This window comes from Seriola lalandi, unplaced genomic scaffold (assembly GCF_002814215.2).
Source record: "Seriola lalandi dorsalis isolate HSWRI2012SDOR001 ecotype SW California unplaced genomic scaffold, Sedor1 jcf7180002054291, whole genome shotgun sequence".
Taxonomy (NCBI): Eukaryota; Metazoa; Chordata; class Actinopteri; order Carangiformes; family Carangidae; genus Seriola; species Seriola lalandi.
This window is the reverse complement of record NW_019524844.1, coordinates 371294-383972: the sequence shown is the minus strand read 5'-3', so window position 1 is coordinate 383972 and position 12679 is coordinate 371294. Positions and strand designations below refer to the sequence as shown.

The window sequence follows — 12679 nt, the reverse complement described above, 5'->3', positions numbered from 1 at the left end:
CTTTTTAATGCCTCACTGATGTTTGTTGATACCATGCACCTGGATCTTGATCATGAAAGCTGACCTAGTATCTCAAACTTCACTGTCTCTGTCTCTCTTTCTCTACTGATTTAATTCCTGACGTATACCACTGGACAGCTATACTCACATGTATCCATCTCATCAGTGACAGGTCTCATTACAACTCGTAAGCTTCTAAAAGTAGACCACTACACAGGAGGTCATTCAATATTTAGAAATACAGCCAAGCTTGTTTTCACATGAGAGGAGGATAAAAGAGACTGGAGTCTGGGTAGCAAAAACTGTGCACCAAAACATCAGCACTGCATTAAGTCATCACGTCACGAAACAATGTTCTTTGATCACACCTGGCCTCTGAGTCCACGAGTAGAAAATGCCAACTTTTTGAAGAAAGCCAAAAAGTTGAAACTCTCTTTCCTGAAAGATGGAAATTTTGAGTTTCTGTGAAGATGGACACAAGCAGTAACAAGTGATGAACAAAGCAAACAAGCTCATCGAAAATAACATGATCTCATTTAAGCAGCACTGATACCATCCACAGTGGTTTTCTGAAACTGCACTGAAACAACATCATCACAACATTAGAGAACAGCAGGGACTGAGTGTCAACAAGGGAAATATAAGGTTTACATGCCAGCAGACCCATTATCCTGCCGGCTGTGCCAAACACACGCCCTGTGGCCCAATCTGGCCAAGTTCTTTAGCTGCCCTAGAAGGCCACTCATGCCTGGTATATGACCATGATGCTTTGACATAACAGCTCTGATGTCCATGTACATTTTATTCGAACCAATCTGGGCCTCGACTAAAAATATCTCATAACGATTAAGCAAAAATAACAAAACATGCAAACAACATGCTGAAATAGCGGGGTTTCACTTGTGTGCTTGAATTTGTGGGAATGAATAAATATTCCCTTCCAGATTCAGTAATGTGAGAGATGTATTCAGACACTGTATAACAAACAGGATCGAAGATGCAGTATTAGCCATGTAAAACTGCTCAACATATTTCCTGCAGGTCTTCTCTATATTTTGACAGAGCGTTACCAATGCATCCTACGCAACAACAAGGCGGCTGTAACATTGCGCCGGCACCTCTGGGGAGAGGAGAGAGAACTGCCATCATATTAAAATGCTCTTTGAGAGCGGGACAGCGAACCAAAAGCACTGATCGGAGGCTGTCTCTTGGGGTGTGAACAAACACATCTTAACAACACCTCTAGGGGCCTGAAATAGGTTAGAGGGGAATAAGCTCTCGAATAGCTGTTTTCCATTTCAGGCACTTTTTTTTCCAGGGACCTTTCTAAGTACTCAGGAACTACAATCTAAATTTAGTTCCTGGTACCAAAAAAGTCCAAACTCTGGTGCTAGTACTTTGCAATGACTCAGGAACTACCAGGCAAGACTGTGTCACTGTGTCATTGATTGATCAAACACAAACCTTTAGGCTGCTACAACTTGTACAGTAAGAGAGCTTTACTTTACACTTATGTCAATATCAGTACGAGAGATGTTTTAACGTCAGTTTTTATTGATATTAATATCCAAGTCTGGTTGACTTTCCAACTTGCAAAGTCTGTTCAAATATGGGACATGCAAATATGAACTGGAAACCACAACGGGATGACTCTGTTATTGTTGTCTAAAACAAAACCATTGTTTTTTTCGTCCATTATCCGAATAATTTTCCTAATATTCACAGCTCTTCAGATTTAATCAGGACTGCACAAGGGGACTAGTAGTACCAAATAGATTTAGTTCAGAAGAACCGTAAAAGATTAGGCAAATTAGACCAATGACAAATTAGAAAACTGCAGCGGAGCTTCATCCTGTTGTGTTTTGCTGTTTGAGTTTGATGTAATAAATTAATAAAAAGGAGGTCGGAAACTCCACAAGACGGTCTCCACATGGATGATCTGCTGGCTGTTTTGAGGCTGGATGTTTTCTCTGCTGTAGAACAAAATTTTGTTTTTGTTGTTCAGACTCTTTGTTCTCTCGCCGCTCCCTCTCACATTCACTCGCTAGCTCTCTCAATCCCGGCTCTCTCTCTTGTTTGATTGCTGCGCGCTCCATTTGTTCACTCTATCCATGTGACTGTTTTTTTTAACTATTCAGAAAGCTATAAATATAACTTTGTTTTTAATGTTGACAAACAACAAGAAATTTCCAGTATGAATACGAGTGCCGCCCATCACTCCCTTATTTTATGACTAAAGCTGTACAATAGTGGAAGCAGCTGCGGTATCTGTGTTTGACCAGTCAACATTGAGCCCTGAAGACTCCATTGATCTCCTGGGAAAGACTGTACAGTGGGAATGCCCTCTTAGTCCCTGAGATTAGTTCCAGTGACTTTTTGGTCAAAAAGGGACAAAAGAGTCTCCTTAGAGATGTAAAGCTCATCCAGGGGAAAGCAACAGCATAAATGAAAAAATGTGACCCGTCAATTAAGGAGAGGTATGTTTCTTTTCATGATTCTGACCACTGGATACCTTCAGGGTAAATTTTTGTGTTTGCAAGTTTGAGTCAGTGTGGCTGGAAGTGAGTAGGTGTGTTTTTGAGTACCTTGACCCTGCTGACAGCCTCCTGGGCCTGCATCATGCGTATGTTCTTGGAAGGGTTCCTCTCAGAGAGCAGCTGAGTGGAGCCCAGGTAGTTAGCAGCAAAGATAATTCCATCAATCAGGTCTTCTGGCTCGCAGGGTCCTGGGACTGAGCCAGGGAGAGGCAGAGAAGATGGTGATTAGCGGGGAGACATGGGGAGGGACAGAGCATGGTTAGACTGAGAGGGTTGGGTGTGCGGTGGGGAGGGTATTGTAATCACTGCAGTCAATGTGCTGTGTGGAAAAATGGAGCCAAACACTGTTGCTCTGAGATGGCGATAACAGGCTGGGTGGGACTGAGCAGTGAGATGGCCACTGGTTGCGAGCTAATGGAGGTGCAGAGCTGGTGGGAGGCTGGTCTGAGATTAATTTGTGTCTGTGATATGTAGATGTGGACTCTCAGACACCCACTCAGGGACACAATGTGCTGTCATGATCTGAAGGAGCAGACAGGCAACTAAGCCCCTCACACATTATTAGGCCTAGCATCTGCCCAGAGGCAGGAAGAGAGCGCTGGAAGAGTTATGTCAGGCCTGTGGTGTGACAGACTGAAGGCAAAGCAATATTTGGAATCGTTCCCATGCAATTACAATATTTTGATTTCATCACCAAACAGGTGTGCGGACAGATTAACTTACCATCGACAAAGCTTGGGAACGATGCAACCTTCTTTGTTGGCTAGAAGACACAAACAGGATATGACAGATAAATTGTTGTGAATGCGTTTACAGTGAATTAAACATGTATCTACAGTCTCAAAGCAACCGATCAAAACCTTTACGTTTTCGAAATGTTGTTAGGCAAGGAACTGCTGCTTTTCTTAATGTACAATACTGTAATCAAGCAGCATATGTCAGATCATTATTTTCATTTTAAAGAGCTGGTTTAGATCAGGCTTTGACTGATCTATCTGTCCAAATTTATGACATGATGCATGGGGAAGCCTGCTGATTTAGTATAAGAAAACACAGATGAGGAGAGAACCTGAAAGGTAAAGGGACATCCCATCCTGTAAAACCATTTCTGTCCTTTCAGTGAGACGGTCTGTAAAAAGGCAGGTTACATTCTATTTATTTGCTTCTTTGATTGCAAAACATGGATTGTGGTTTGTCTGTGACCTTCCACAAACATGCAAATTGACCCTCATTACACAACACATGATGCCCTTCTGCTATTTTCGCTGACAACAAGTCCTGTGCAAACAGTATGTGTGATGCTTCAAATTTAAAATGAGTTGTTTAAGAAGTCACAATGCTACTACAATAACTTTTGTTTTCATAGCTTTAACTCTTTATCATTGGCGTCAATATTGCTTTCAGCAGGCGGTTAAATGTGCTTCCACTTGAAGAGAAGCAAAACACCCCCCCCCTCACCTGGTTTAAAAGATTGATGACGCAAAATACATTTACAAAATTTAGTCACGTACTATATAGACACAAAGCCAGCTAAACTCTCGATCCCTGCAGGAATTCCCTTTAGTGCTTTTACTTGGAACAGACATCATTAATATCCAAACATTTTTATTATTTTCCATCAATGCCCCGCCCAACATTCACACAGTTACATGTATTTACACCTTGGTACTTCTACTGCTGCAGAAACTGCGTACATGCACTTTGCTCAAGGGCACTGCAGAAGTTGGCATAGAGAGAGTGCAAAGCGTTACTCATCCACTTCACACACTGACATAACTGTGGGAGGTGGGAGAGAGAAGATGTAAAGGAGGGAGGAGGAAGCTGCAGAAAAAGAGAAGGCCACAAATAGAGCTGTGTATTGTGCAGCAATTCATGAGAGTCAAACACTCATTCCACTGGATCTATTGGATCCTCTAACATTCAGGAAGTTTACTCCACACAAGGACAAAGGGTGGAGCCTGTACAGGAAGCATCCACCCCAGACATCTCAGTGAAAAATGGCTCTCATAAAACCGCAAGCAGACACGCTGCTCAATTACCAGGACGCTATCACGCCGTAAGCAGAGGACACGAGCTGCGATTGTAATTACACAATTACTCATTTACTCAGACAGTCACACACACACATGCACGCACACAGACTCACACACATAAACAACAACACCTCTCACGATCTCACGATAGATCAAAAACATGATGAAGGAAACACTGCGACAGAATATCCACCAACGTCTTACCTCTGGTACATTGTTGTTCTCCAGGGGAACGTTGAGGTCGGAGCGCTGCTGTTTTCTGGGTTGCTCTGCACCATTGCTCACCTGGCAGGTCAACAAAGAAGAACAAGTGTGAGTGGATGAGAATCAGGATAAGATAAAACACAATAACACATGGACAACATTTGGTTCAGGTCTGAAGAAAGGTCATGGAGGTCATGTGGTCATGGTTTTGAATTTGTAGGTACGACTGGTAGAAACAACGTGTGTGAGAGTCCTACACTGTCAAAACCCTGTGGACTAATCATAACAAATATTTCTTTTTGAAGTTTTACCTACAAATGACACACTGATAAGTTTTGTCTTACACTTGTCCTCTAGATAGCTCTTTCTTTTGTCTCATCTCTCATCACATATGTGGACGTACACAGTACAGTACATCCAGCAAAGAGGGAGGATTACATTTGTTCCCTTGGATATCCATTTTGCAGTTCACAACTGCTTATTAACAATGGTATTACTGGCTGAAATGAAATCCTACTGCCAATAAAACCTCCTCCTCCTTGGAGTGGCAGTGAGAAAGTGAAATTCAGAGGAACAAGCCACGTTGTTGTGCATCTGGAATTGAAATTAATTACCACAAACATAACATTAGTGGCCTCCTTTGCAAAAAGAGAGCGAAAACATGAAGTCCTGATCAGTATTCATCATGCAGCCCAACTCAGTTGTGCAAACAGCCATTACATTAATGAGATTCATGTTGTTGTTTGGTGGGATGGAATGCTAAACTGTCCCACGTGAATCCAGTCAAACTTTGTACATGCCTTCATCTGTAACAACAAATGTTTAATAAGCTACATGTAGAACTTTATCATCAATAAATCAGCACCACATCAATTTTAATCCATTAACATAATTTACATTCACAAGACCACTACTGAGATGACTGGCTGCCTCTGCCGATGTGTACATGTGTACACAACAGAGCAAATTTAGCAGGATATTTTGTAATTGAGTGTGTGCCATTGTACTCATGAAACTACTTATCAAATCAACCTTAAGATTAAAATGATGCGTTTTACACTACTCCTCATACTATCTTCAGCTAAAGGTAGCACTGAAGCCACCTTATCCATCCACCAAGCGAGTTGGTTGTCTGACATACAAGCTACAAGCTCAAGAAGAAATATTCACTCAAATTTACTGCACCTGGCAATAAATAATAATTATTTAATCTTTAAAATTAAAGATATGAATACTATATTCCTTTGGAGACAATGTGTGTCCATCTGATGGATATACTGTATATGGTGAGTGTTTTATGCAAAACATTTTTGGTGGTTCATGGAAGGAATTTATAACACATGCTACTCTAATCCTACATACATATAGCACAATATTTAATACACTAATGGATAAAAGTGAACATGTTCAAGAAAAGCTACAGACTGGGGTAATTATACAAGAACTGCATACATTGTTAATATCAAACTACTTGTTTTTAGCACTTGACCACTGTCTCACTGGTGATCATACAAATATGTAACAAATAATTTGACACTGACATACTGATGTAGCATGATTTAAAATGAGATTACAATACCACGTAATACTTTGTTTTCCTCAAATGCATCCCACCAACAGACCATGTGCGTACATGACCTTCCTCTGTTTTATAACTCTTTTTTTAACATAATCTTTTGGCTCCACACTGTGCAGCAAATCTGTTTTTTCAAATTCATTGTTGTCCTGGTTCATTCAAGGGTCATGTTGAAGAGTTGTACAGAGAACATTTCATTTGATAACAGAGGACAAAACGACAGAATTATCTTAGTGAGGGTGGGAGTCATGTGAATCTGCAGTGTACTGTACATTCTTCCACTTTAATCTAGTTACACTGTCTGACCCAGTTCTGTGCTACAAATGAGGTGCACACAGTGAATGTGCGAGCACATGTGCACACTGTGGAGCAGGTGTGTATCAGCAGGATGCCCACAGGAGACTATCCCTGTTCTCCTTTTACCATCTGACTTTTAGAAGATGGGGGAGCTCAGCATGTGTTTGAGTCTATCAATGTGACTGTAGAGTGTGTGTGCATTCATCCAGGTCTGTGAGAGGGAGAGAGATGAGGAGGGGGACATCTCAAGGTAACATGGAGGAGGGGTGAGGCTCCAGCTATGCTCTGGATGGCAATGAGTAACATGTCACCTGTAACTCATCTCCAGCTCCTCAGCACCAAGCCATTTTAATCATTCCCGGTGGCAAAAGGTCTCTGCTACAGAGCATTAAAATAGCCTGAATATACAGTGCATCTTCTTCATAGACCATATTAGTACTTCTCCATATTAGCACTGTTGTGTGACTGTTAAGTTTTTATATTCTTCCTATTCATCTTGGAGCCTTTGTCTGTAGCTTGACTTCTGTGACACAGAAGCCTACAGTGGGAAATATAACAAGATTCAAGTAAACACAAATATGTTTTTCATTAGAATTAAACTGCATAGGCATTGGAATAGAGAACAATTACCTTTATTATTGACGGAATTAAACACATCAACTATTATATTTGTTTTCCCTTAAATACTTTTTTTTTTAATTTTTTTTTTTTTACTAAATATCTTTATTGTGTTAGTTTCATGTTCTCTGTAGACCAAACCAACAGGGGTAAACATGAATTAGACTAACGCTAAGGGGTTATGGCGTAGGAATGGATTCTTTGCACACCACAGCTAATATAGACCTTAATGCATTTTGATGCAAAATTTGTAAATACATGACAGTGCTATGGTGGCTACAAAAATACCATATGGAAATTGAGACTTGTGTTCTTTCCTGCAAGTGTCTGATGACTGTGAAGACCATAACAAGAGAAGCTTAAAAAAGTTTAATCAATCTTCTCCTCTTTTGTCAACACCCTGATCATCATTATCATTCCTCTAACACCGATGTTAACATGATTACAGTTTTGATTTCAGTAGTTGGCTAGACATGACAAATGTGTCCACTGTCGCTAACCCTACCTTATATCAATGAAAGAATGTAAACACAGTCCCTTTGGGGCCTATACAGAATGAAGCATGATAATGCATGATACACCCATCCAGTTTTGCTCTTGTGCTACTAACAGGTGATATCAGATGCTGAACCATAAATGAATTCCCAGCAGGAGAAGCCCATGGCAGGCTCGACGTACATCGTGACACGCAAGTATAATTCTGGCTTAAGTGAATGTGGACAATGTGAAACAACAGCAATGCTCACCTGCTCCTGTGCCCATCTCTGCCTGTCTTCAGGGGAACGTGGATGTGCCTTGATGGCCCTCTGGATGTCAGGGTTGTTGTGGTGCATGGAGGGGAGATTCAGGGACTTGGGCCTGCTGTCATGGCGGTGATGAGCTGGTGGGGAGGGGGCTGCGTCAGGCTTGGCATGAGGGTAGTCACTTGGTGCAGGGTCCTGCGCCAGCTCTTCTGGGCTTTGGTCAGTACCACTGCTTAGACTCCCCATGCTCATACTCATCTTTATCTCAGCAACAATTTGGTCAATGTCCTCCTCTGCCTCCTCCCCTGTCTCCCCCTCTACCACCAGCACTTTACGGCCACGGTACGGAGAGACTCGCACTGAGTTCCCATTGTCCTCTGGGGCATAGTAGTCTCCAGTGTAGGCCCTTCCATGTCTCTCCTCCTCTTCACCTTCCTCGTCTTCTTCCTCATTAGGGCAGTACTCCTCGCTCTCTGCCTCCTCCTCATCGTCTTGGGTGCACAGGGTGTCTTGCAGGGAGGGTTGGAGGTGGTGATGATGGTGATGGTCTAGGATGGGTTCTGGTCTTCCATTGTATATCTGCTCATCTGGATCTTGCTCCACCACCTCACAGCGAACCTCTCCCTCTCCCTCAGCCCACTCCTCCACCCTGTGCCTCTCTCGTCCCACCCACTGCTCCTGCATTACCTGGCCCTCCTCTCTCCATTCCTCCCTCGCATCCTCATCTCCCTCTCTCCACTCTTCCCTCACTTCTTCCTCCTCTTCTCTCCACTCTTCCCTCACTGCTCCCTCTCCCTCCTCATCTTCCACCCATTCCTCTTCTCTCACCTCCCCTTCAGCCTCTCCTTCCTCAACCCATCCTTCCACAGCCTCCTGGCATTCATCAGTGTCGGGTCCAACTGGTTGCATGGTGCCCGCACAGTCCCCCTGGCTGTGGCTGTGGCTGTGGTTGCATTCTCCCTGGCTGCTGCAATCCATACCTTCCAGGTAGCTGTCGTCCTCTGGGCAGTAGCGGATATAGTAAGTCACACCCTCGTCTTCCTCTGCCAGTCCTGGAGGGTTTATGATCACAAAGAGACATGTTTCTTAATCTAGGGCTTGTTTATTAAGAATCTCCAATTGTCTCTGAAGCACCATGTTATATATTATTTATCTCAAACAACTACATAACATTGGAAGGCATGGCTTCCAAGACTGGTTTCCAAGTTTGTCATGAGGGAATTCAGATATGCTCCAAAAGAAAAGAACTATTTGATTTCTTGCAAGGATGGCAGTACCGGTGGTTTTTTTTTCAGCCATGCTAGCAGCATGGGCCTTGGGATGTCAATGCTGGCCAGTCCACTGCTTTGATCCAGACTGAAATGCCTCAACAACTCTTGAATGACAGATGTGTGGTCCTCGGAAGGACAAATCCTCATGAATGAAGTGATTCCCTCAATTTCCCTCTAGTCCCACCACGAGGCTGACGTTTGTGTTCTTTTATCAAAATGTATCAATAACTATTGGATGCATTGCCATGAAATTATACAATTATATATTGCCGTGAAATACAGACAGAGCCCCTCAGGATGAATTATAATATCTTTGATGATCATGATTAGGCCACCACTCTCCCATCAGCCTCAGTTGTATTTTGTGTTTTGTACTAATTAGCTGAACACCAGCAGATCAGCATTATCACTGTGAGCATGTTAGCATGCTGATGTTAGCATTAAGCTTAAAGCACCACAGGCTACCGAGCTTATCATGTATGAATACCAGAATAGCCTTTTCATCTACTTTCAGCAATGGTGCAGTCTCTGTTTGAATGTTACATTTCAGTTTTTATTTATTTCCTCTGCTTTCCTGCATATGCTTTTACATTCTCTTCAGTTCAGTTGTTGGTGAGCAGAGATAAAGAAATAGAACAAAATCAGTGCTGCAAACATAAGGGTACTCTTTTTGTCCCCCTCAACTTTCTTCACAACAAAGCTCGTTGGGAATCTCAACAATACGCAGAACTGATAATGGAAAATAATTACAATGAAAGGGCAATGCTTACAATAACAATATATCTTGACGTCACACTTACCGTCATCATAATCTTCCTCATCATCTGAGGTGTTGTTGATATAGTCAGAGCTGGAGTCATCATCCAGGCTGTCACCTCCACCGTGGAAGTCTGCCTGTTCATGGTCATCTTGGTCATGTTCATGTTCTGGCGTGGAGGGTGTTGCTGGCCGCTGATCCTCCAGTTCTGCATCTGCTTGGTTGCTGTACCGCTTCACTTCAACCTCTGTGTCTACATCCACGTCCGAATGATTGCGACCAATGTCTTGAGACTTGGGAGAAGAATATTGTGCCTTACAGGAACGGGGGAGGGGTTTCGGATCATGTGACTCTTTGGGGTAGCGGACTGGGCGTTGCCGAGGGGGGAGTGTTTTCAGATCACATGGCTCTGTAGGATGAGGGGTGGGACAGGAGACAGGGCCTGGAGCGGCCATACTGTTTCCTCCACTGGTCCCTGGCCTCTTCCTATGAGCCATGATTGGCGGCTTACAGGCCATGCATTGTTATTGGTTTGATCCTGGGAAACAGATAAAGACACAGGAGCACAGCTTTAGAGCAACATCAAATACAACTGTTAATATTCATTCATTCACAAGAGAGAAACATACTACAATAAAATTTAATGAAATAAAATGTTTGGGGCTAAAGACAGTAAGCTTTGACGCTTTTAAGACAACTCTTGTGTTTGTGTCTTGTGTGTTTCGGCACGACAAGCAAATTGATACCACCCTCATCAAAATGCCAAAAGTAGATTCCCTTTTTTCAAACACACATACTGTATGCAGTACACCCTTCCAAACATAGTGCTTCATTTATCTCCCTCACTCTTTTTCTACACTTTGCATACAGCTGCAACGTATTTTTAGTGCCTGACAAACCAACCTATTCTTGTAAAGCTCAATAGTCTCTGGTATTCTTCACAAACACTTTTGAGCCTACTTAGCACAACTTTGAATTCAGATATACAAGAGCGTGCTAAATATATTGTACGGATTCAATTTTACAATGGACACAAAGAGTAGGCATATTTCAACTTCCCAAAAAACTAAGGAGACACTGCCACACAAAGAGTCAATACTTAAATCAAGGTCTTCTCCACATACCTTAGGTGCTGCACATGTGCACTCTTACCACTGGGCTTTCAGATGATCAGTAAATTAAAACTCTTATTGATTCTTTTGTAGCCTGCTAAGTGAGAATGGTCAGTCTGGGAAACTATGAAGACTACTCTTTGCAAGACCCGGTTAAGTAGTGCAGGTGAGACAGAAAAATGTTTCTTATACTGTGGTTAACAAGTAGCCTGGTGTATGTGATGAAACTCAAGGAAATAAGTCCCTGGTTTTACCATCTTCAGCTCTAAATCATCAGTAATCAAACTGTCGAAATCAAGGCCAGCCTTTTCCAAAACCTTAACCTATATATATTTAATAATAATGCACACGAGGACCAGGATGGGATCATCAATTAACACAGACACCAAAGCAGGTACAGTTAATTACACAGGGATTTTAAAGGTGCAGTTTCCCCTTAGTTGTGTAAACAAAAGGAGAAATAAAGAAAATGTAAAAAAAAAAAAAATGAATCAATGTCTGTTTCCTGAAAGTAAGAATCCTATTTTATCCAGTATTTCCACTCTTGTCTTTCTGTAGTTAAAGGGTGTAAGTTGTCTTTTCCATGGAGTGTAAACAGTTTACATTGTCTATTAAAAATGTAAATAGTAGGACTTTTCTTTTGCTTACAGCCATTTAGATCTTCAGAGGGTAGATGTTACTTTTTGGCAAACCTTTCTCCAAAATAATGTGAGAAAAACAACACATCAATACTACAATCCAGTACTCTTGACTTCAAATGCACTACTTTCTCCCAAAAAGGTTCAATATATGGTATGGACCACACCAAACGGCCAGTTTTACAAATACATGACCCAGTCAAAGGAACAAGAAGATATTCTTGCATTGGTTATATTTACATTCAGGAAGCAAGAGCAGCCCAACTGTGACAAGTGAGATCAAAAAGATTTTATATCTGTATTATGCTTACTTTCCCCGGTACAGAAAGTTACCCAAACAGGATAAAGGTATCCTATAAATCACGAATGACATAAAAAAACACATGCAAACCAGCATCAACAGAGACAAACAAACAGATTACAGGATTAGACCCATAAGAGCACATCTGTGTTAGTCATACTGCATTTTAACAACCAACTAAAAAAGAGCAAATGTTCTGTGTATTTCTTTAAGTCAAGTGCACCTTCAGTGCCTTGTCATCCATTTTGTCCCAATCCCGACTCCGTTGTACCATCCAGTTGCCACGAACAACTGCCTTAAGAAGGACCTTGTTGCTGCTTTCCCCCATTTCACTTCACCATAATTACATTTTCCATCACCAGCCATTACACTGGTTAATTACCTCTGCACAACCTGGCACAAACACACAAATACAGAACGGAGCACACACCCACACACACACACACACACACACACACACACACACACACACACATGCGCACACAGTAGGTTGTTCCTCAGGTAGCCAAGTCAGGGGACTAAGATTACACGTACAGTCAAAGTCCATGTACTGGGCTGACTGGTTCTAAACAACACAACTAGCATGGAGGTT

At 42.1% G+C, this 12679-nt stretch overlaps 1 protein-coding gene across 4 annotated transcripts in view; it reads right to left on the bottom strand.

The window, feature by feature from the left end:
* apba2b (amyloid beta (A4) precursor protein-binding, family A, member 2b) overlaps positions 1–12679 on the bottom strand; it is a 62989-nt gene that overhangs the window by 14440 nt on the left and 35870 nt on the right. For all 4 annotated transcript variants that reach the window (XM_087173910.1, XM_087173913.1, XM_087173911.1 and 1 more), the window contains 5 exons: positions 10080–10574; positions 8012–9060; positions 4775–4855; positions 3261–3300; positions 2586–2731 (listed from right to left, as the gene is read on the bottom strand). In XM_087173910.1, coding sequence (XP_087030036.1) covers positions 2586–2731; positions 3261–3300; positions 4775–4855; positions 8012–9060; positions 10080–10554 — 1791 coding nt within the window. In that variant the 5' untranslated portion in view covers positions 10555–10574. The remainder of the gene's footprint in view (positions 1–2585; positions 2732–3260; positions 3301–4774; positions 4856–8011; positions 9061–10079; positions 10575–12679) is intronic.